This window comes from Grampus griseus (assembly GCF_964374135.1).
Source record: "Grampus griseus genome assembly, chromosome: 5".
Lineage (NCBI taxonomy): Eukaryota > Metazoa > Chordata > Mammalia > Artiodactyla > Delphinidae > Grampus > Grampus griseus.
In genome coordinates, this window is record NC_138998.1 from 76,954,832 (window position 1) to 76,980,982 (window position 26,151).

At 36.2% G+C, this 26,151-nt stretch overlaps 1 protein-coding gene across 4 annotated transcripts in view; it reads right to left on the reverse strand.

Moving 5' to 3' along the window:
* The window catches only part of STXBP5L (syntaxin binding protein 5L), a gene marked incomplete at both ends in the record, with an annotated part of 357,252 nt that overhangs the window by 7,787 nt on the left and 323,314 nt on the right, over nucleotides 1–26,151 (reverse strand). For 2 of the 4 annotated variants that reach the window (XM_082655374.1, XM_082655373.1), the window contains 3 exons: nucleotides 2,069–2,429; nucleotides 13,498–13,737; nucleotides 15,991–16,161. In XM_082655374.1, the coding sequence (XP_082511500.1) occupies nucleotides 2,069–2,429; nucleotides 13,498–13,737; nucleotides 15,991–16,161 (772 nt within the window). The remainder of the gene's footprint in view (nucleotides 1–2,068; nucleotides 2,430–13,497; nucleotides 13,738–15,990; nucleotides 16,162–26,151) is intronic. The other 2 variants (XM_082655376.1, XM_082655375.1) reach the window with 1 other exon arrangement.

Sequence of the window (26,151 nt, forward strand, 5' to 3'; positions counted from 1 at the left end):
ACATTTTTTTTTCCTTCTAAACTAAGGCATGTCTAGGAGTTAAGTCGTTATTTTCAAACAAGACTGGAATGGCCTTCAGAAATCTTTAAAAAGAGCTTGAGAAAGAGAAACCAGATGAAGAGAGAAAGAGTAAGAAATATGTAAGAGAATGAGCAGGCCATAAATGATTTTATGTTTTCAAAACTTTCTCCTTCATTAACTACTTCTTGGCTTACAAATCTACTCATGTCTCCCCTATTAAATAAAACATAACAATAAAAACACTCAAACACCCAGGTTTGCTCTCGAACTACTTTCCTGTCTCTCATCTCTCTTTTTACCAAAATTTCCCCAAAGAATACTGTCTCAGGGGTTGGCAAACTTTTTTTTAAAGAGCCAGATAGTAAATATTTTAGGCCTCCAGTGCAACTACTCGACTCTGCCCTACTGTGCACAAGCCCCTCTGGGCAGTATGTAAGCAAATGGGTGTGGTTGTGTTCCCCGAACCTTTGTTTATGGCCATTGAAAATTTGAATTTCATATACTTTTCACATATCATGAAATATTCTTCTCTGATTTCTTTCAACAATTTGAAAATGTAAAAACCATTCTTAGCTTGCAAGCTTTACAATATCAGATTGGGGGGAGGGCAGGGTAGATATGGCCTGGGGCTGTAGTCTGTCAGCCCCTGATCTATGCCACTGCCTCTTCTTGCCCCCTTGAAATTTAGTCTTACCTCCACCGTGCTCCTAAGATTTGCTTTCTCAAAGATCACTAATATCTAGGTGCCAGATCTAGGGTTTTTTCTTGTACTACCTCTTGACCATCGTTTTGATACTCTGCTGTCGTTTTCATTTCATGAAGTTCTGCTACTCTGATCCTTTTCCTAGCTCTCTGATGACTTCTCAATCTCCTTTGCTGGAGTTTCTTTTTTCTCCACTACACAAATGTAGACATATGCACCCCTCCCCCTCAATTTTTGTCCTAAGACCAGTCTATTTCTCCGCTTTTTTTATAGTGTCCTCTTTGATGATTTCATTCACGGCTACAACTTTCACTAATGCATTTACGTAAATGGTTTCCAGAGCTGTATCTTCCATCCCTATTTTTTTAAGAGTCCAGACCTTAAATTGCTGGCTAAACTTCTGCAGGCTGGCATATAAGCACCTCACATTCCAAGCATTCATTCTCAATTCATTCCCAAACTTCTCATTATCAGTCTTTCTAAATTCTGACTTTCTTATCTGCTAATGACCTCACTATTATCCAAGTTCATGATAAAACTTTTTAACCTTTAAGTTCTTTTCTAACCCTGAGATTTAAAGACCTCCATTACCTTTCACAACCAATTGGTTTTACATTCAGCAAATTTCCCTCAATTATCCCTCACATCTGTTTCCACCTAGCCTTCAATATAGTTACGACTTCAGTTCAAAAGCGCATCCAAGCTCTCCCTCCATGTATATTTCTTAATGCATAGCTAGAGCAGGTTAAAATAAAATGACTTTTAGTATACTGTTCAGTATTGATCTCACTTTTTCCTAGACTTGCAACCTCAGGCAAATTTGTTAACATATGTAAAATGGAGGATGCAAATAACACTTTATTTTCCTATGTCCTAGAGAAGTTATAAGGATAAAATTAAATTCTGTATGGAAAATTCTTGTGTGTACTATGAAACATAGTAAAGGTAACAGTTCATTTCTTTTCCTTGTAGTTTATTCATCTTCATATATCCCGTGCCTAGCATAGCATCTGGGAGATAACATGTGCTCAGTAAATGTTGAATGAATGTGTGAATGACTGGAGAATCACTCTTTCCTTAGATTCCTTGATGTCAATTAACATATTTCATTCACAATGCAAAGCATTTTTAGCAAAAACAAAAAACAAACAAAAAGCAAACAAAAACAAATAAAAACTCAAAGTCTCCTCAAACTTTTGAGCAATAAAACATTCACAAACATAATGAAACAATGATCTCAGGTTGCTTCTTGATAACATCTTGCACATTACACATATACTTTTCATAATTGTACCTTGTTTGCACTGTTATGATTACCAGATAATTTATAAAGAAGGCAAGTACCTCATTATCATGATATGCCCATTGGCACAAAAGCATGCCAAGCAGGCACTGTTACACATGACCACCACATCTGCTTGCAGTATAAAAGATGTCTCGGTGATGTTGTGAACATAGAGGCAAGTCTGAGAAGGCAGTGAGAAGACTTTGGCTTGTTTTTCTGAGCAGATTATTGTATACTGATGATCTCCTATTTCTTGGGATGGAGAGGGGCAGTTCATGACCAGCTTTCTTCTCCAAGATTTCTCATTTTCATCTATGTTGTTTGGATCCCTCCAGACTTCATATGGTGGTTGCATTAATCTGCCAGTTCGGTCCATACAGGAGAATGTTAGGACAGCTCCTTTCAATGAGAGGAATGTACCTATAAAAACAATTTCATATCACTGGCACATGAAATTCTAAAACAGCTGCTATTCATCTATGGGTGATAAATGTTTTATATTATGATAATTCATATCTATAGTGTCATAATATTGCAGTATTATACATAAATCAGTAGATTTGTGAGTTCGTCAGTTGCAATAACTTGGAATCATAAAAGGTGGGGTCTAAAAGGAGTCTAAGACATCAACTTGTCAAATCCTCTCATTATATTAATGAGAAAACAGAGACCCAGAAAAATGATGAGACTTGGGCCAGGTCACATAGCAAGTCAGTGGCTGAGCCTGGACTAGAACTCAGGTTTCCTAATTCCTAATCCAGTATCCTTTCATTATACTATATAGTATTCATTAAAATACTTTTTTAAAGAGCAAATTTTAGAAAATTTATAATTTTAATTTATTGAATAACCAGCTGAAAAAATAATGCCAACTGATTCCACTTCTTTATAGACTCATTCACTAGAAAATGCTATTTTTCTTCTTCTGAAAATGAACACTCAGAATATTTCATGAAATTTAAATATCTAGAGTTCATGCTAGCAATTTTGATTGTATTAAAAAAAATCCAAACTAGCTTTGGTGTTTAGGCAGGCTTCTGCATCATTTATACAGAAAAATGGTTTACTCACCTAGAATCTTCAAGGTTGAATATCCATGCCAAACTATTACCTATGGGTGATTTTTACCAGTCCCAGAGACAAGACACAATGAAGCTTAGGAAGTAACTTGGGGTAGACTGACCTTTGGACATTTGCAGATTCTCCCCTAAGCAGCGCCCTAGCAGCCTTTTCTTTCCTTTCTCCTTTGACATCATGTAGAGAGAGTAAGGAAGTTATCCCAGGCTGATATACCTCAGGAGTGTACATGTACCAGAGACTTAGGAAGGGTGTTATAAAAATACATTCCATTTAGAAAGTACTTTATAAAGTATTTAAAATTAAAAATAACATGTTTAGATGATGTAACATGATTTTTAAAAAAAAGCTCAGTAAGTCCAAAATATAGCCTCTACTATTTCAGAAATACACATTACCAAGGAAGCTTAAATTTAAGGACTTCTATAGTAAGATATTAACAATTCGGTCTACAGTAAATAATTCACCAGACAATTAATGAGGATTTTCCTCCTAAAAGAGGTCTTACTGGCTAGAAGTATACCTTCTCCAGCTTTCCAAATTACCAGTCTTCCCCACTAAAATCTTAATTCATTCAATCAACAAATACTTATTGAGGGTTTACCATGTGTTCTAGGCTCTGTTTTAGGCACAGGGGAATAAAATAGTGAATAAAACAGATAAAAATCCGTACCTTCACAGAACTAACTTTCTATGATAGAGACAGACAATATATACGATAAGTATATATATGAGATTAGATAGCAATAAGTACTAAGGAAAAAATAAAGCAGAAAAGGGGATAGAAATTCTTGGAAAAGGGTGTGATTAAATTTTAAATAGAGTAGAAGATGTTAAGGACTAATGTTTGTTCATTTCCCCTCCCCAAATTCATATATTAAAGCCCTCCCCCCTCCCCCAGTGTGAATGTATTGATATTTGGAGATGGGCCCTCTATGGGAATATTTAAGGTTAAAGGAGGTCATAAGGGTAGGGCCCTGATCTGATAGAATTGGTGTCCTTATAAGAAGAGACACCCAGAGACCTAGCTCTTTCTTTCTCTCTCTCCCATTCTCTCTCTCTCCCCCACTCCCCTCCCCTCCCCTCCCCCACACATAGGAAAGGTCACATGAGTACACAGTGAGAAGGCAGCTGTCTGCAACTCAGGGAGAGAGCTCTCACCAGATACCAACACTGCAGGTATGTTGATTTGAGACTTCCAGTCTCCAGAAGTGTGAGAAAATAAAATTCTGTTGTTGAAGTCACCCAGTTTGTGGTATTTTGTTAAGGCAGCCTGAGCAGATTTATACAGAAGAGGAGGCTTCTTTGCATTGTACTGTGGAATTAAGGCTCAGGAAACCAGCACAAAATATTCTGGCAACTGTGATTATCCTTTATCTCTGATCCAAGAGTCTCACGTCTTCTATCAGCATCCATGAAACTGGCAACTTAAATTTATTAGCTTGCAAGTAAAGTAAAATCTCAAACTATTCACAGATCTTGACCTTCTGGAGCAGTTACGGGCAGACTTAGGAGATGAGATCAGAGATAATACGGAGCTAAGTCATGTAGGTTCTTGTAGGACACAGTAAAGACTTAGACTTTTACTTGGTATGAGATGGGAAGATTTTGAGAATAGAGTAATATAATCTAATTTCCATTTAACAGGATCACTCTTCGTGCTGGGTATATCCTAAAGGGAGTCAAGGTTGGAAGAAAGGAGAGCAGTTAAAAGGTTAGTACAATAATTCAGGTGAGAAATGGATAGAGGCTTGCTCAAACCAGGTGGTAATAGTATAAAGGGTGAGAAATGGTCAGAATCTGAGTATATTATAAAGGTCAAGCCAACAGAATATGCCAATAAGTTGGGGTTAGAGTGTGAAAGAGATACAGTGGTCAAGATTGATTCTAATGCTTTTGACCTGAGAAACTGGAAGGATGGAATTGCCATTAACAGATATGGGAAAGACTGTGGGAGAAAGGAAAGGAATATTAGGAACTCAGTTTGGGACATAAGTTTGAGATACTTATTAGACATCCAAGTGTATGTCATATACCTATAACTGGATACCTATGTCAGGAATTTGGGGATAGGCCAGACTATAAGTATAAATATATGACCCATTAGATTACAAAAGGCATTTAAGGTAATGAGGCTGGCTGATTTCATGTAGGGCTTGAATATAAATAGAAAACAGAAAAGGTTTAAGGAGTCTGTCTTTGAGCATGCCGGTGTTTTAAGTCCAATGAAATGCAGAGGAGCGAGCAAAGGGGACTGAAAAAGAATGGCTATAAAGGTGGAAGAAAACTAGGTAAATAAAGTATCCTGGAATCTAAGCGAAAAGTGCAATGTTATAAGGTAGGGAAAATGGTAAACTGCAATATGTTGCTGATGTGTCAGGTAAGATGTGACTTGAGAATTGACCATTGGATTTAGCAGTGAGGTCAGTGATGACCTATATAGAGCTTTTTGTTGATTGGTGTGGGGGAAAGTTTGATTAGAATGCACTCAAGAGAGAATGGGAGAATAAAACTGGAAATAGTGAATATAACATAACTATTTCAAGGAATTTTGCACTAAAGAAAAAGAAGTGAAATGGGGCATTGTAGGAGAATAGATTCAAGGAGGGTTTTTCTCTTTTAATGGGAGAAATAACAGCATGTTTGTATGCTGATCTAGTAAAATGATGAATATTTATTATAATTATATAAAGGAAACAGGAAAAATTCCTGGATTGACTTTCTTGTGTAGGTGAAAGGGAGTAGAATCTAGTGTACAAGTGGAGACATTCACCAAGTCAGGAGCTTACAGTTCAGTCACAACAGGAGAAAAGGTAGAGACCATGGAGATACAGACAGACAGGTTGGTAGACATGGTGGTGGCAGCTGCTGAAGTTCTTATCTGATCGTTTCAGTTTTCTCAGTGAAAGAGGACACATGGTCATTAGCTGAGATTGAAAACAGTGGAGGAGGTATGGGAGCTCTGAGGAGAGTGGAGAAAATATGTAATTATTGTTCAAGAGGGTGGACAGAGGACTACCCAGCAGCACAGGAACCCACTTGAGGTTAATGATGATTTATTTCAAAATGAGACTTTTTAGTCTGGTTATATATTCTCCAGCCATATCCAGCTACACAGATACAGAAATAAAGTAGGTAGAATTAAATTTAACCAGGATTGTGATTAACCATATTACGTATGTATGATGTTATGATTTATGATAAATATCTATTTGGTCTTTATTCCTGTTTCTGGCACAGTGCTCTAAAATCCTTGGAATTTCCTGACAAGAGCAACACAGGTGTCTTTCATTTTGTTAATTAGGTGATTGGGGGCCTCACCTAAGGATAGGGGCTTCTTGCCAGGGGAACCAACCAGGTGATTAGAGGGTTAGCACTTTCAGCCCCACCCCCCTACTTTTGGGGCCAAGAAAGAAGCAGGAGATTGAGTTCAATCACCAATGGGCAATGGTTTAATTAATCACACCTGTGTAAGGAAACTTCCATTAAAAACCCAAAAGGTGGGGGTTTGGAGAGCTTCCGGGTTGAGCAGGCAGAGCTGTGGGAGAGAGCTCTTGGAGAAGGCATGGAAGCTCCACGTCCCATCCTACGTTCCTTGCCCTAGGCATCTCTTCCATCGGATGTTCAGCTATATCCTTTTATAGGAAACGGCTAAGCAGTAAGTAAACAGTTTTTTTGATTTCTGTGAGCTGCTGTAGCAAATTAATTGAACCCGAGGAGGAGGTTGTGGAAACCTCAGGTCAGAAGAACAGGTGACTTGGGATTGGCATCTGAAAGAGCGGGAGGGGACAGTCTCATTGGACTGAGAACTTACCCTGTGTGATCTGACACTATTTCCATGTAGATAGTGTCCGAATTGCGTTAAATTGTGGAACACCCAGCTGGTGTCTCAGAGACTTGCTTGTTTGTGGAGAAAACCTCCACTCATCTGGTGTCAGAAGTGTTGTGAGTGTGGTAGTCGTGTGAAAGTAAAGGAAATGCACAGGAGAAACACGGAAGGAGGAAGGACTGGCTTTTTCCCTATACAGGAGGAAAGAACATTGTTTTCTCCATCCCAGCATGCAAAACTGCATTTGTACTATTATCACCTGCGGCTTATTTAAAAGCAAATTCTCAGACTCCATCCCAGACCTACTGAATTAGAAACTCTGAGAATGGTTGTAACAAACCCTCCAAGTGATTCTGATACAGACTAAAGTGATGGCTAACTGGGATGGATAATCTTTAGGTGTTTTCTCACTCTAAAATTCAGTGATTTAGTGCTTTAGTTCAAATTTCCGTATCATTGATGAGAATTTGTTGTCAAGACAATCAAGATAAATTAATGTGAAATTAAATTTAAAAAGATAAGTGGGCTTTTCTTTGTTGAGAGATTTTTGATTACTGATTAAATCTCCTTATTAGTTACAGGTCTGTTGAGACTTTCTGTTTCTTCATGATTCAGTCTTGGTCAGTTATATGTTTCTAGGAGTTTATCCATTTCTTCTAGGTTATCCTACTATATTAAGAACTATTTATCTAGATCATTGGATTTTCCCAAAGAAGTACATTCTTTTAATCTCTCCATAAAAGAAGGGAGTCTGGCAAGAGTTTGAATTCATGACAGTAGCATGTGACAAAAGGGTATGTGAAATTTCATTTTTTTGATAGTACCTGTAGAGAATTTTATTTTGCTTTTTTAATTCAATGAATTTTAAAATATCTAAAAATCTTAATAGCTTCCCACGTGTCTAGCTATTAAGGGCTTAGACAGATTCCATGCTTTATTCAGCAGTTTCAAGTGACAGTATATCTACTTTGGGGAAAACAGAATTGCTACAAACACATGCAATACAACTAGTAATAAGAACTGTAAACAACTAATAGAGCTGCTACCTATAAGTGGAGTGTGTATATTTGTTTTCCTGTATTAAGCTGTGATTATACTTCAGTCAAATACAATCATTATGCTTGAACTATATTCTTACTGTATTAGTTTTTAAGATATAATGCATGAATTTCACAAATATGTTTGAAATATACACATCTTACATGGAAAGGCCCTAACTAAATACTTGCATAGAGCGAAATTTCTCATCAAGGTTTAGACTTAAGATGAAAAACTACATCTTTCTCATTTGATCTCCAGACAAAACCTATTAACTAGTTTCATATTATATCTGTGAGATAGCACATTCACTCATCTATACATTTGCATAAATTAATTGTTCTTCATCAGAGAGCTAGATTTTAAAGGAATTAAATGCTAGCAAGTAAGTCTGACATAGGGAGTGGGCTGGGAAAAGTCTAGAGTAGAGGGTAAGTCTAGGAGATATTTCTTGTCAGCAGGCAAAGGACAACACAAGAATACTGTAAGAAAAAGAATAAAGGCAAGAAGATCATCTCTGATATACTTTTGCATATGAAAACAAATATATCTAAGCTTAGATGATATGTAAACAAATATATCTAAGCTTAGATAATATGTAATAAAAAACTGAATTAGTAAGTTAAAATCATATCCTTAGTATACAAAAAGGAAAATCTAGAGAAAATGAGGTAAGTGCATCTACACAAATCTTTATCTCTTACATTTTTAATTTTTCTTTATCAGCCCTTCTTTAAGTGAGGCACGTGTTCATGGGTTTTAAGTTTGTGAAACTAAAATATTTTAACCACAATCAAGTTAAACTCCTTTCTCTTTCCACTGTAATTTTTTTCCAGTTAAGTGACATTGTAGTGAATAGGCATTTCAGGAATCTGGACAAGGGGAAATTCAGATGGGGGTACATCTAGAATTTAGTAGACTTATGTACGTGATTCACAATCACTACCATGTCTAGGTTATTGAAAGCCTTTTAGGTATAGGAATGGCTCCTAGGAAAACTCCCACCACCCTGATGCAACTCAGCATTAATCTGACATGGAAGTGCAGGGCTGAAGATCATATTACAAATTATATACTATGTCAATATTAGAAATATATAGATAATGTAGAAGAAACAAGATTTGAAATTTGAAATGTCTGGATCCAAGAGCTAGTCTGTAGAAAATTCTTCCAAATTTTACAGCTCCCAAGAAACTTGATACACGTTTTCCAAAATTTTGGCAACAAACATAAAAGTTCATATGATATCCACCAATGATAGATGATTGACAGGTAGCAAAGAGAAAAGGGAAGTGAGGAAATAAGACTGGTTGGACCAGAGAGCTGGTGCTGAGAAGTAGCAGGAAATCAGATTAGAAAGGTAGAACAAAGCTGAGCTTACAGAGATCACTGACTTCCAAGATTTTCAAGAAATTGCTTCTATGGGTAAGTGAAAGGTATCAGAGAATATGGTGTATAGAAATTAGGTGATGAAGACAATATTGTAATAAGACCAGTACAGAGGCAGTAAGTAAAGGGATCAGAAAAGAAACGGAAGTGATGAAAGTCATCTAGGTAGTATCATGGCACTATTAACAGAAATGGGGAGAAGAGCAAGAAGAAATAGTTCGGGGGTAAACAGAATGAATTTATTATGGAAAATCTTTAGTTTAATCATGAGTTTAAATCTCTAGTTTGATCATGAAGCATGAAAATAATTTTTTTTTACAAAGCAGTGATAGGCACTTCATGTGGCAGGATTGGTAATTACAGAATAATTTGTAGCTGGTAGCACAAAGCATTACATGGAAATGACATAGGATTTAAAGTGAGTCTCAAAAAATTAGAGGGGTAGGAAACTTTTGGAGGTTATAAATAAGTTTATGGCATAGATGTTGGTCATGGTTTCATGGATGTATACTTGTCTCCAAACTCATCAAGGTGTTTACGTTAAATATGTACAGCTTTTTATATGTCAATCATACTTCGATAAAGTGGCTTTAAAATTAGAATCTCAGAAAATTTCTCAAAGAATTACTGCTGGAGAGTAAAATTTCTAGGTGCAGAAGTGTGGAGGGGGAGATGCGACAGAGAAGGGGGAATGTTTGCTGGTGGCATAATTTTCATTTATCTTCATCTGTATTTGGATTTTTTTACAATTAGAAAATTTAAGCACCAGCGTTTGAGATAAAAAAGCATACCACGTCACAATTTTTTTTTTTTTGTACAAACAAAAACCCCACAGATCTAGGAAGTCTTTTCCAGCTCCTTAACATGGTTGTAAGGCCCTCTAATCTTCCCCTGCCTGCTTTTCCAGCCTCAACTAGCACCATTCTATCTCTAGGCTTTGGCTGTGCCATGCTCTTTTTTACCTCTAGGTTTTTACTCATGCTGCTTTAAATTACTCTTAAACATCAGTACTGTGCACAGCTCCCTTCCAAACCGGTCCCATTTCAGATGGCTGCTGTGTTAGAGAGGTCTTTCCCAAACCCCCACCTCCTATGCTGCACAGTATTCTTTACTTTCCTGATTGTAATTTTCTGTTTACTTTTGTTCTTCCCTACATATAATCTGGGAATAAAGATCATTCTGTGTCCTGATCACCATTGTATCCCCAGTGACTAATTAATTAGTATGAGCTTGGGAAATGTATGTTGAATGAATGGATGAATAAATTTCAAAATAGATTGTATTCAACTTTGAGGAAATTGCTAGACTCAGATAAATTTTGCTAGGCCAACTGATAAAAGGTAATTTAACAATGTTTTGATGGGAAGAATGCCTTCAGAGCCTGAGAACATGTCACCCACTTTAGCACTGGCAACAGAAGAGGGAAATGCCTCTGATTCCAAACCTTTAAAAATGGTTCCCATAATCTAGAGCAATACCGATAGGGCAGGGACTAGTGGAACAGTGGAGACTAGTGGAGAGTAGATAATGGAAAGAAGGTGAAGAAGGAGTCAGGAAGTGAGATGTGAGGAAGAGGGGACAAGTTTTCTACTTTAAATTTGAATTGGCTTTCTGTCATCTCTATAGTTTTTCTTTTTCTTTCTTTTTTAAGTTCTATCAGACTATTCCACTTGCAACCCTTTCTTGTTGTAGTATGTATGTATTGATTGATTGATTGCTGCGTCGGGTCTTAGTTGTGGCACCCGGGATCTTGTTGCAGTGCGCGGGCGTGCTGGCTTCTCTCTCTAGTTGTGGTGCACAGGCTCCAGAGCACGTGGGCTCTATAGTTGTGGCACTCGGGCTCTCTAGTTGTGGCGCATGGGCTCAGTAGTTGCGGCGCGTGGGCTTAGTTCCCCGCAGCACGTGGGATCTTAGTTCCCCGACCAGGGATCGAACCAGTGTCCCCTGCATTGCAAGACGGATTCTTAACCACTGGACCACCAGGGAAGTTCCTCTATATTTTCTTATGAAACTCCACCTTCCTTTTTTCTTTTTATTGTCATAAATTATGGCTTCCAATTAGGCTATTTCTCTTTCAGTGGTTAATTATAAAACAGATCTGAACCTAGACTCATAGTTTCCTCCCTTATAGGTACTGCTTAATAGACTTAATTTTTTTAGAGCAATCTTAGGTTTACAGAAAATTGAGCAGATAGTACAGAGAGTTCCCATATGCCCCCTTTGTCCTTTCCTGTTATTAACGTCTTGTATTAGTGTGGTACATTCGTTACAACTGATGAAGTGATACTGATATATTAACTAACATCTTGAAAGAATGGAATACTGACATAGAAACTTGAAGATAGCTTCTCATTATCTCTCTTTAAATGGATAAGGAAAGAGTATGCAAATATTTATGAACCAGATGCCAGAATATTAAGTTAAATATATACTTATTTTGTATTTTGCCATCATTTTAAGTCTAAGTCTATTTGCTAAGAATGTTGAAGAACTTTCTTATAGTACTGAGAGATCCATTAAATTAGTTCCAGACACTTGTTTATTTCTATGTTTGTGGCATAGAAAACCACATTCGTTAGAAAATCTCTTATTAGAAAACTGTCTTTCACTCACAGTTGTAAACTTGTGTATACAGGAGTTTGATTTTTACCTTTAAATTTGATGAATACATGGCATATATTCGGTATCCAATCTGTATACAAATTTATTGAGTTAAATAATGGATTGAATTAATACTTAAAAATTCATTTTGACCTTACTGATCTGGCTCTCTCTCAACCAGTATAAGAGAATTACACATATTTCCTTAAAATTAGAACTATAATAAAAGATATTTTCTTATTTTGAAATATGTTTACAATTAAAATCTAGTGATCCTAACAGATTAACTTTTAAAATACGGTGCATGTTATGGGCTGCATTTTGTCCTCCCCCACGCCAAATTCATATGTTGAAGGCCTAAACTCCATTGACTTAGAATGTGACCATATTTGAGACAGAGCCTTTAAAGAGGTGATTAAGTTAAAATGAGGCTGATAGGGTGGGCCCTCATCCAAACTGTCAAATGCCTTTCTAAGAAGAGATTAGGAAACATGGGGAGACACCAGGGGTACAAGCACACAGAGGGACAGCCACGTGAGAATATGGTGAGAGTGTGGCCAACTGCAAGCCAAGTAGAGAAGCCTCAGAAGAAACCAGCCCTGCCAACACCTTAATCTTGGGCCTCCAGAAGTGTGAGAAAATAAACTTCTGTTTTTTAAGCCATACACACACAAAATACAATATGTTTATCTGAATTTGCCTCACTAGTAGAGAGCGGACTGTTCTACCTACAGTAAGTTACAATCCATCTATATGAATTTAGCATACCAGTTAACAAAGAAAACAGAACTCTATCTAACCTACCATGCCATATATGTGTTCTTTTAAAATAAAATCCCTTATCCTATATATTAATAAAATTTTTACTTAAGAAATGTTTTTCAGATAACTTTTACTCTCTTTTCTATATATGAAAAAACTATTGATCAGAATAAATTTTAAAATACTCAAAGGAATAACAGAAGGAATCACACATCTCTTTAAAAGGAAAAAGACAAGTCAAGTAGGAACAGAATACAACATATACTTTAGCAACAATACTCATAATGTGGGTCAAATTCTCTAGGTACTAGGAGAAAAAGGGAAGAAATTGTGTGGCATGGCTTCAAAACAAGATGGGCACAGATTATCAATGAATTCAGAAAGCCACCTCAAGTCAGACTGCTTCCAACTTAATCATCTGAGTTCTTTAAGGATGATGTAAAACACTCATAGGCTCTGATCTGGCATGTAACTTTGGAGAAATGCTTCAATTCATTAAAAATTTTAAACTTTCGCTTTAAGGCTTTCCTAAATGCTTTTCAGAAACTTATTTCCCAAAGCATTGTTTAGGTTGGGAGTTCCACAATTTATTACCATAGAAATGGTTGACTATTTCACCCTGCAAGTAAGCTGCAATACTTGGGATAGTATATGATTTATAAAATTCTTAATAGTTCCTATTATACAGAATCCTTAAATCTTTGCTCCAGATCAATACAAATTAAATGTTTTAAAATACCATATATTTAAATTTGAAAAAGTAGCAATGAAGGAATAAATAAAAACTCTTACCACTTGGCAATACCATGACTGGCTCTGTAAATCTTTGTTCATCTGCTGAAGGTAGGTTTAGGGAGATGATTAACACCATTCCCAGACTAGTTCCAACAAACAAACAAGGGGAGATAGTACAGTCATTTTTCCGAACAAAGGACTCCATGAAGTATAGTGCTGTAATCGCTTCTTTAGAATCTTTGTCAATACTGGAGATGCTAGAGCTTCTGGAGCGATTATAGGAATTTTCTCGACTTTCTATGGAAATTTAAAAACCAAAAATTTAGTTTTAGTGTGTTTCCAGAACAAGTAAAGTCAAACTTAGTAAGTGAAAACCAAAATTATGGGGGAGAAGTAGAACTTGATTCGTTGTTAACTGATCTGTAAGGCAGTTTATCCAGTTCACCAGCTTATTTTGAAGATGAAGAGACAAGTCCAGAAGTGTAAATCATAAACGTAGGAAGAGCTGGAACTAGACCTTGAGTCTCCAGAGTTCCAGTCCACTGTGTTTTTCTCTCTACCTCACCTCACAAGTTAGTTGAAATTCTCTAATCTAGAAAAAAAAGATGTTTAGTCTAAATAGTTAAGGTTGCAAGAACTTCTGGTGCAGCTTTAATTATGTTTCCCTCCTATCTCTCAATTGTTGGAAGTACTTCTAATGATTTCTTGACAATTCCCACTTACTGACAACATTGTGGCTACTTACCTGAAGGGTCACAAATGTTCTGTGGTAAATACATTCCTCTGATTTTGTTATATTTGGAGTAATTAAAATTGTAAAAATTGAACTATTTATATTTACACCAAGACTAAAGAGCAAATGTTATCTCCCTGAACTAGTTACAAGCTGCCTACTTTGAATCCAAATACAGTCTTGGCTTTGCCTAGGGCCAAATACAGAGTCATAGACAATGCCACCCCACCAATAATCTTTCTGAGAGGGCTTCAGCCCACTTAAAGGAAACAAGGTGGTTTCAGATTCTCCTGCTCATCAACTCTTACATATGTGTAACGCTCCAACAAGCAGAAACTCACCACCTCAGGTAAATATTAGGAAGGTTGTATTGTTCATATAATCACTCCAGAGTACAAGTTCCTCATATTCCTCTTTCTACTGCCTTCCCTCTCCTTTTCTTTTTGATAGGTATAAGTGTGACTCATTTTTATAAAAAGAGATAATATAATATATAAATAAAATAATATACAATAAAACCAAATATAAGTTCCCCAGACTATCCCTTTTTCTACAAACCAAAATATAATATTCCTAATTTCCCCCTTCTATCCCTCAGCAAGTTTATACAAATAATTGTTTGTAATAGAATTTAGATCTGAGAGGGAGCTTGGATATAATCTATATATTTTACAGATTTGGAGACAGAGACATAGAGTTAAGTAATTTTCCAGAATCAACAAGTTAGAGGCAGAAAAGTCTAAAACTCAAAATTCCCAATTCAATCCAGTGATTAAAAGTACTACTTCCTTTATAACCTTTACATTTTGCTTCCATTATAACATTCCTAGCTAATGTTTCTAGGTTGCTATTCATAGGCACCTGTGAGAGAAGATCATCTGGACCAAATTTAGTATGGCATAGTGTTAAAGGAAAAAACTAAAAATTTTCTTTTTTTACTTGGCCAAGCTGCATGGCATGTGGGATCTTAGTTCCCCAACCAGGGATCGAACCCACGCTCCCTCCAGTGGAAGTGCAGAGCCTTAACCACTGGACCACCAGGGAAGTCCCTAAAAATTTGAAGAATAATATAGATCATTACTACCAAGTTTTTTGAGGGGTGGTAATGGTGAATTACTTTATAGCATAGAATTACCATAGCATATTCCTAAGATTATTTTTTCCTATTTCTAGTCCCAAAGCTTTTTATCAGCAAGACAATAGCAGCAGTTACAGGACTCCCGTGTGTGTGTGTGTGTGTGTGTGTGTGTGTGTGTGTGTGTGTGTGTGTGTGTGTGTGTGTGTGTGTGTGTGTGTCTTAATTTTAGGCCTTCTGGCTCTTGTACTTTACTCCCTGCCCCTAACAGTAATTCCATAAGTAAGCAAATAATCCTCCCTTTTTCAAACATATGAAGATGAGATTGCAAACTTTAGAATTTAATGTCTTCCCTTTTTCTTGGTCACATTCACTTAACAGTTGAGGAAACTAAGGTTATAAGACATTAAATAACTATCTACAGATAGAGACACTAAGAGGCTTACCATTGAGATGGAAAGAAACTGGGAGTGCAGATTAAGACATAGGTCTCACTTTGTACAGAGGAGGTGAAAGCCTACTCATAAACAGCCATTCTGGTTTTAGAGATGAAAGAGGTGTAGTGAGGAATGGATTTGGAGTCATGGCCATGGCTCAACCAGGTTCTCAGCTGCTCACTGTCTAGTTGACCATAGTTTTTCAGATCTTTCACACTTGACCACCATCCCTTATCCTCCAGCTCCTGTTACTGTGGTATGTCAAATTTTAATTGTATCCACAAAAATTTGTATGTTTAACCTACCTTCTGTTGTAACTGGCAAAGAAATCTCCATGCAAGCAGCTGACTGTGCTTTTCGAAATGGTGGTCTTCCAGGACCCCAGCGATTTACTTTTGAAACATCAGCACTGGAAAGACGTTTTCCAGAACTGCAAATCTGAGAAGTTGGACTTGTGCAGTGTCCATTTACATGATCTGTACCAAGAGGAAGAAGGCAGCATAAGTATCATAATTAAATCTTAATATAAAGGAATCTAAGTGTGTAGATTAATAAATGAAGAGAATTCCTTTTTTCAAAACATATAAAGATGGCTAAGTCCGTGCTATTTTAGTATTTAGTCACAATTTCAATTTTGCCAAAGTATTTAGCCAAATTTTTCATGATATTTATTAAATATAAGATTCGTTTTTAAAATTTGACTAGTTAACATAGTTTAAAATTTATTCTATGTCCTCATTATGTATTCTGCCATTTAATAGCAATACAAAATAGGTTATAGTATTAGACTTTCTTTTGCATAATTTTTTTTTTTTTTTTTTGCGGTATGCGGGCCTCTCACTGTTGTGGCCTCTCCCGTTGCGGAGCACAGGCTCCGGACGCGCAGGCTCAGCGGCCATGGCTCACGGGCCCAGCCGCTCCGCAGCATGTGGGATCTTCCTGGACCGGGGCACGAACCCGTGTCCCCTGCATCGGCAGGCAGACCCTCAACCACTGCGCCACCAGGGAAGCCCTGTTTTACTATTTTTTAAAAATGAGTTAACATTTATTGAATACTTAAATGCTAGGTATTTTATACACATTATTCATTTAATCTTCACAACAACTATGCAAGGTAGGTGCTTTATTATCCTGATTTTTGCAGGTGAGGAAAATGAAGGTCAGAAAAAAGTGTTCAGAAAATCATCTAATATTACATAAGTAGTATTCATGGAGACAGGATTCTAATCCAGATTTTCCTCACTTAGTGTCTGTATGCTTAAAAACTAGGCCACAGGGTCAGCTAAAATATTTGGTAAGGAGTAGCAATTTTGATGGCATATTTCGTAGGGTTTAGGAGTAGCCTGTATAATGTACATTGAGATCCAAGCCCTTTGGGACCAGTCATCCATATTAACCTAGATCTCTGAAATCAGATTTCCTGAATGGAAAGGCACAAATATCACACGATGAGTTAGCTAGGGGGAAGCAGAAGTCAAGAGCTCTAGCCCTCCTTTGCTAACAAATCTAGTCTTATAAATAGGAAGAACACTGAGGGCAATAGCTGCCAGTAACAAAGACTTAGAATGACTACTTTGGAGGTACAAATTGCCCCCCTCTGGGCATACCAGTTAGGAAAAGTTGCCCCTTCCACAGGTGTGAAGCCTTGTTCTAGGGCTTATCCAGAGTAATGTGGGATGGATTACAGTCCTCTTCACGCTCTCTTATCTAGGTACAAAAGTATATAGCAGAGCTCTGAGAACAGTAAAATTTGTTCACTTAGCCAGGACTCTGGACTTGCTAAGCCAAGGTCCCTGCCTATCTATTACCATCATTTGGTGGCTGTTTCATGTGAATATTGTTTCATTTGCGCTCATAATAGGGCAGTATCAATTATTAGATTACTCAATATGCTGGGTCTTTTTTTCCCCCTACCCACTGTATGGCCACATTTTCCCCAGCTCCTCATGATTGACTCATGAGGTCTGGCTGAAATTACTATACATGGGTAGCCCAGAGTTTTTGGCCATATTCTTCTGTTTTCAATAGGGCTGATTAACTTAAAGGATTTTTTTTGTTGTTGCTAAAAATTTTTAAATATATGGAAGTTAATTTGCTTTAATTTTTTTAAAACCACAGTAAATATTCAAGATAGATATGAGTAGATACAAAACACTTATAAAGAAATTTGGTTATAGCCCGGACACAGTCATTCTGGAAATTTATGATAAAGAAATAATGCTAAATACAAAAGAGAAATAAAAACCTCTATTGATAAAATTATTCAGTATAGTTTAAGTTATAGATAAAAATTGGAAACCAGCTCTCCTTTACAATTTAGCATAAACTTTTAGGTACACTGTGGTATATATTACATAATAGAGTATTATAATCTTTAAAAATGTTTCTGAAATGCTTGTTGAAACTTATAAAATATCTATGATGTGTTTCGCTTAGCTCTTGTTGCATAAAAACCACTCCAAATGTTAATAATGTAAAATAACAATCATTTTATTATGCTTACAGATTCTGTGGGCAAGGACTTAGACTAAGGCAAGGTGGGGATATTATATCCATGATGTCTGTGGCATTAGTCAGGAATGCTTGAATGGCTGAGGGCTTGGAATCTTTTCGAGGCTTCTTTTTTTTTTTTTTTTAAGAAGATGTTGGGGTTAGGAGTTTATTATTTATTTTTGCTGTGTTGGGTCTTCGTTTCTGTGTGAGGGCTTTCTCTAGTTGTGGCAAGCGGGGGCCACTCTTCATCGCGGTGCGCAGGCCTCTCACTATCGTGGCCTCTTGTTGCAGAGCACAGGCTCCAGACGCACAGGCTCAGTAGTTGTGGCTCACAGGCCCAGTTGCTCCGCGGCATGTGGGATCTTCCCAGACCAGGGCTCGAACCCGTGTCCCCTGCATTAGCAGGCAGATTCTCAACCACTGCGCCACCAGGGAAGCCCCTTTTGGAGGCTTCTTTACTCACATGGCCTGGGCTAGAATGATGCAAAGGTTGAGCTCAGTTGGGACTGTCAATGGTGGCTTCTTTAGAAGGCTTGGGCTTCCTCATAGCATGGTGGCCTTTTTTACATAGTGGCTCAGGGCTTCAAAATGTCTGGCAAGTGATTTTGAAAATGGGATGGAAGCAATATTTATGCTGCTTTGGTGTTATTGCAATGGAGATTTTACTTTGTTTTGTTTTTGGAAGCAACATTCCAGTGTCCAGTCACAAGCTTTCTGTATGTCAAGAGGCAGTTGTAGTAGAATGCTGATCTTATAACAATGTGCTCTTCAGTTCAACAATTGATTGGCAGTAGTCTTCTGATTCTGTTTCTAACAGTAGCAAAGTTGTCTGCTTCCCTGGTATGTCTGTTTGGTGGCCTTATTCTGAAAGTCATACCTGTAGGCCAAGCTTAGAGTTTACGTCTCCATCTTTCAATGACTTGATAAGCACCTAGTTTCTTGTATTAAGTCACTTTCTGCATAATATAAATGGAATGGTTTGTTTCCTACAACTGCTTCCTGATTACAATGATGTTTTATCTCAGCTGTAGTGCTCTATGCCATTTAGAGAAAATTCAACATTCTAAAAAATTCAACCTTAAAACAATAAGCAGATTAGAGCAAATGGGAAATTGTTACTCTTTATTTTACAGAAAGATTCTCAAATCTAAAAAAATTACAAGTTTCTTTAAATTAGCTGATTCTCTTGTATCTTTAAATCAGTATTTGATTTATTGTATATATTATATAGAGTAAGGTACAATAGTGATTTACTGAAAAATGGCTTATTGACTCCAGTTGAAATTGTTTTTAACATAGTCCTTGCCAAAGCTTTATAGTAGTATGTAAATGAAGATTTAATTTAATACTTGATACACTAGTCTTGTTAAACTTTTTAATATACCATACGATTCCTAGAAAATGAAAATTAGTATTATGCCTATGCCACAGAGGGTGATTCTATGGTGAAATAAATGTTCAACATAATACTAAATCAAAATAAGTATTGGATTTTAAAATTCATGAAAACAAATGAAATAAAAAGGCTTTGCTTTGAACTATATAAAATGTAGCCAGTATCAAACAGTTAGTTAAAATATATGAAAACCCACATAACCCTTGCTTACTTTTATAGTTCAGAGGTAACTCTTCTTTCCCTTCCTCCCTTATTATTTTTTTTTATTTGAATTTTATTTTATTTATTTTTTTATACAGTAAGTTCTTATTATCTATTTTATACATATTAGTATATATATGTCAATCCCAATCTCCCAGTTCATCACACCACCACTCCAATACCTTTGCCCATTTTTTAAATCAGATTGTTTGATTTTTGTTACTGAGTTGTATGACCTCTTTATATAGTTTGAATATTATCCCTTATAAAATATATGATTTGCAAATATTTTCTCCCATTCTGTAGGGTGACTTTTCATTTATTGATGGTTTCATTTGTGCAGAAGCTTTTTTAGTTTGATGTAGTTTAATTTTGCTTTTAGTGTCAAATCCAAAAAAAATAATGCTAAGACTGATGTCAAAGAGCATATTGCCTATGTTTTCTTCTAGAAGTTTTAAGGTTTCAGGTCTTACATTCAAGTCTTTAATCCATTTTGAGTTGCTTTTCTGTATGGTGTAAAACAGAGGTTAAGTTTCATTCTTTTGCATGTGGCTGTCCAGTTTTCCCAGCACCAGAATATTTTGAAAGAGAATACTTTCCCTATTGTATACTCTTGGCTTCTTTGTTGTAAATCAATTGACGATATATGCATGAATTTATTTCTGGGATCTCTCTTCTGTTCCATTGATCTGTGTCTGTTTTTGTGCCAATACCATATTGTTTTGATTGCTATAACTTTGAAACAGTTTGAAACCAGAAAATGTGATGCCTCTAGCTTTGTTCTTCTTTCTCAAGATTGCTTTGACTCTTTGGGGTCCTTCATGGTTCCATACAAATTTTAGGATTGTTCTATTTCTGTGAAAAATACCACTGGAATTTTCATAGGGGGTTGCATTAAATCTGTATGGACGTTTAAAAAATATTAGTTCTTCCAATCCATGAGCACAGAATATCTTTCCATTTATTTGTGTTTTATTCAGTTTCTTTCATTAACATCTTATTTTCAGTGTCTAGATCTTTCAACTCCCCAGTAAAATCTATTCCTGGATATTTTATTCTTTTCTTAATTTCTCTGATAATTTGTTGTTGGTGTATAGAAAGGTAATTGACTTTTTTGTTTGTTTGTTGCGGTATGCGGGCCTCTCACTGTTGTGGCCTCTCCCATTGAGGAGCACAGGCTCCAGACGTGCAGGCTCAGCGGCCATGACTCACGGGCCCAGCCGCTCTGCGGCATGTGGGATCTTCCCGGACCGGGGCACGAACCCGTGTCCCCTGCATCGGCAGGCGGACTCTCAACTACTGCACCACCAGGGAAGCTGGGCAATTGACTTATAAAAATTTTTTTTTTGGTACGCAGGCCTCTCACTGTTGTGGCCTCTCCCGTTGCGGAGCACAGGCTCTGGATGCGCAGGCTCAGCGGCCATGGCTCACGGGCCTAGCTGCTCTGCAGCATGTGGGATCTTCCCGAACCGGGGCACGAACCTGTGTCCCCTGCATCGGCAGGTGGACTCTCAACCACTATGCCACCAGGGAAGCCCGCAATTGACTTTTATATATTGATTTTCTATCTTGGAATTTTGCTGAATTTGTTGATTAGTTCTAACAGTTTTTGGTGGAGTCTTTGTGGTTTTCTGTAAAGATTATGTCATCTGCAAATAGAGAAAGTTTTACTTCTTCTATTCTGATTTGGATGCCCTTTATATTTCTTGCCTTATTGCTCTGGCTAGAACTTCCAGTATTATGTTAAATGAAAGTGGCAAGAATGGGCATCCTTGTCTTATTCCTGATCTTGGAGGAAAAGCTTTCGGCTTTTCACTTCTAAGTACGGTGTTAGTTGTGGCCTTGTCAATTTATGGTCTTCAGTATGTGTTGAGGCACATTCCCTCTATGCTCTCTTGGTTGTGAATTTTTATTAAAAACAGATACTGAATTTTGTCAAACGTTTTTCCTGCATCTATCAAGATGATCATATAATTTTTCTTCATTTTGTTAATATGATATATCACATTAATTTGCATATGTTGAAACATCGTTTCATCCCTGTAATAAATTCTACTTGATCATAAGATCCTCTTAATGTACTGCTGAATTTGGTTTGATAATATTTTGTTGAGGATTTTGTATCTATGTTCATCAGTGATATTAGCCTGTTATTTTCTTCTCTTGTAGTGTCCTTTTCTGGTTTTGGTATCAGGGTAATATTGGCCTTGTCAAATGAGTTTGGAAGTATTCCCTCCTCTTTATTTTTTGGAAGAATTTGAGAAGGAGTGTTGTTAATTCTTTTAATGTTTGGTAGAATTGACCAGTGAAGAGGTGTTTGATTACTAATTTAATCTCTTTACTAGTAACTGGTCTGTTCAGATTTTGTATTTCTTCATGACTTGGTCCCAGGAGGTTGTATCTAAGAATTGATCTATTTCTTCTAGGTTCTCCAATTTGTTGGCATACAATTTCTCATAGTAGAATGTTACGATTCTTTGTATTTTTGTGGTACCAGTTGTAACGTCTCCTCTTTCATTTCTGACTATTTATTTTAGTCCTCTCTTCTTTGAATCTGGCTAAAGGTTTGTATATTTTGTATTTTCAAAAATCAGCTGTTTGATCTTTTCTACTGTCTTTTTAGTCTCTATTTCATTTACTTCTGTTCTGATCTTTATTTCCCTCCTTCTACTAATTTTGGGCTTCATTTGTCCTTTTTTCCAGTTCCTGAGGTATATTGGGTTGTTTGAGATTTTGTTTCTTAATGTAGGCATTTATCACTATGAACTTCCCTCTTAGAACTGCTTTTGCTGCATACCATAAGTTTTGTTATATTGTATTTCCATTTTCATTTGTGTCAAGAGATTTTTAATTTTTCTTTTGATTTCTTATTTGACACATTAGTTGATTTTCTGTCTGGATGAACTGTCATTTGATGAAATTGGGATATTCCCCTACTATTTCTACTGTTGTCTATTTCTGCCTCTATAACTCTTAATATTTATTTATTTATTTTTAAGTTGTGCTGGCCAAAAAGTTCATTCAGGTTTTTCCATAAGCTGTTACGGGGAAAACCCAAATGAACTATTTGGCCAACCCAATAAATCCATTCAAGCCACTCTTTGTCTTTTCATTGAATAATTTAGTCCATTTGTATTTAGAGGAACTATTGATAGGTATGAACTTACTGCCATTTTGTTAATTGTTTTCTGGCTGTTTATAAGTGCTGTTTCTTTCTTTTCTTGCTCTCTTCCTTTGTGATTGGATGCTTTCCTGTAGTGGTATGATTAGATTTCCTTTCTCTTTTATGTATATAATATAAGTTTTTGCTTTGTGGTTACCATGAGGCTTATATAAACCATTATTTTAATTCCTTAAAACTTGATGTATTTTTTGACACATAACATTGTACCTCTGTGTCCATGGGTTCCACATCCATGGATTCAACCAACCACGGAACCCTCAGGTATGGAGGGCCAACCATACTATGACATTTTATAGAAAGGACTTGAGCATCTGCAGATTCTGGTATCAGCATGGAGTCCTAGAACCAATCCCCCAATGATACCAAGGAACAACTGTATTAGTTTTAGGTATACAAACATATTTATAACAGTCTATTTTAAGTTCATAACAACTTAAGTTCAAATGCATTCTGAAGCTGTATATTTTTACCCTCCCTCCCAAATTTTGTATTTTTGGCATCATAATTTACATCTTTTTATCTTGTGTATCCTTTAAGAAATTATTTTAGCTATAGTTATTTTTACTACTTTTGTCTTTTAGCCTTCATACTAGATTTATAACTGATTTACCCACCTCCATTACAACATTAGATTATTCTTAATTCTACTATATATTTACTTAGTGAGATTTATACTTTCATATGTTTTCCTGTTACTAATTAACACCCTTTTGTTTCAAATTAAAGAAATCCCTTTAATAACTTTTCCAAGGCCAGTCTAGTGGTGATGAACTCTTTCTGCTTTTGCTTGTTTGGAAAACTCTTTATCTCTACTTCAATTCTGAAGAACAACTTTTCTGGGTAGAGGTTACTTATTTGGCAGGTTTTTTTCCTTCTTTTAGCACTTTGAATATATCATGCCACTCCATGATGGCCTACAAATTTTCTGCTAATCTGCTAATAGTCTTATGGGAAATTCCATTGTAGATAACAAGTTGTTTTTCTCTTGTTACTTTTAAGGTTCTGTCCTTGTCTTTAACTTTGGACAATTATGTGTCTTGATATAGGTCTCTTTGGATTTATCTTATTTTGAACTTTCTGGGCTTCCTGGATCTAGATGTCTGTTTCCTTCCCCAGATTACGGAAGTTTTCAGCCAGTATTTCTTCAAATAAGTTTCTTCCTTTTCTCTTTCTTCTCCATCTGGGATCCCTATAATGCAAATACTGGTCCACTGGATGTTGTCCTATAAGTCCCCTAAGTAATCTTCACTCTCTTTTTTTTTCTGATTATATGTAATCCACTCTCCTGTCTTACAGTTCACTGATCCTTTTCTGCTCCATCCAGTCTGTTGAATGCCTCTATTTTTCTGTGCAGTTATTGTATTCTTCAGGTTTGTGATTTCTTTTTGGTACTTTCATATATTTTCTATCTCTTTGTTTAAATTCATTGTTCAATGCATTGTTCTTATTTTGAACACTTTATCAGGTAAGTCACTTATCTCTGTTTCACTAAGTTCTGTTTCTGGAGTTTACCTTTTTCTTTTGTTTGGATTATGTTCCTCCCTCTTTGTTTTCCTTGTGTTGGTTTCTACACAATAGACAAAGCTGTGGCCTCCCCCAGGCTTGATGGAGTGGCATTTTACAGGAGGTGACCCTTAGCATTCAGCCTGGCATGAGCTCTTGGTAGTCTCTAAATCCTTTGTGATTGTCCAAGCTCATTTTTGTTCTCAGTGGCTCCCAGTATTTGAGAGTATGCCAAGACCTGTTTCCGCATGGGTATTTTCTCATTCATCCAATGTTTAGAAGTTAATCAGCTACTTCTGGACATCTTTCAGAGGAAATTGCTCCATTTAGAGCTTTAGATTTGGTGTATCAGTGGGAGGAGGTGAGTTCAAAAGTCTGCTATGTTGTCATCTTGGACCATAACTTGAAATAACAAAAAATTGTAACATTAAAACACCAGTATATCCTGATTGATGATGAAGAAGCAAACTGACACCTTACCCTGCACCACATAAGTAAGTGTTCACTTCAAGTCCCATGTTAAGAGTGGGAAGAGTGTGTGTGTAGGGGTGAACCCACAGTGTATGCTGAGAAACAAATAAGAAAGAAGTTAGTCTATCTAAATAGTCTCCAAAGAGATGAAATCTTGTGTTGCTAAATTGCTCATTGCTTAACAAAATGTTGTAATTCCTGAAATTTGCAAAACTAATGTCTAAAGATATAATAATCATGTGGGTAAAATCATCCCCCCTCTCCCAGTATGAACAAATTTACCTGAACTTTGAAAAAGCTTATGAGTTTTTTGTTTCTTTCAAACACCTGCTGTAATTTACATTCAGTGAGCCAGTTCTTCAAATTCTGAACTTCCTTGTAAAACACTTGCAAACCAATAATCACTTCTTAATGTTTTTGTGTCTGAATATTCCTTTCACAATGAACTGTACATACAGTATATATTTTCTAAGTCATGTGAAAACTTATAATGAATAATTTGAATCTATTCCTTTTGAGGGGGAAATATCCTAATACGTTGAGTTTAAATTGTTTGGTTAAAAAGATTAAGACTGAGTTTTATTATTGTATATACTATGCAATGTTATGCTCTAACAGTGTTCTCTGGATACTGTAGTATCCATCTCCAATTTACTTTTCTTTAAAATAACTTTTAATTTTAAAATTTTAGCTTAATTCCCTCAGAGTCCCACCTCCCATTTAGACAGAGTGTTAACATTTTCTTTGAGTATCCTTCCAGAATTAATCTAATCATTTTTCAAAAGAAGTGGAAGCACATTTCACAATATTTTGTACCTTAGTATTTTTTCCATTTCACACTGTGCCTTGGAGGCCATTCCATATAGATATACATAATTGTTTTTAGTATAGTATAATAGTTTACAAAGGAAAAAAGTATCCATTTTTAGGGCTATATAACAATTAATTTGACTATTTTCTTATTAATGAACATTAGGCTTTCAGCATTTACTATTTCAAAACAAACTTTAATGACCGTAGTAATACTTCTTTGTACACATGCATGATTATATCTGTAGAATGAATTCTCAGAATTGAAATTGCTTGGCAAAAGAATATGCATTTTAAGTTTTGATTGCAAATGGTTTCCAAAAATGGTTAACCAATTTACATTCACACCAACAGTATATGAGAACTCCAGTCTCCCAACATTTTCACTAACATTTTGCTTTATACAAT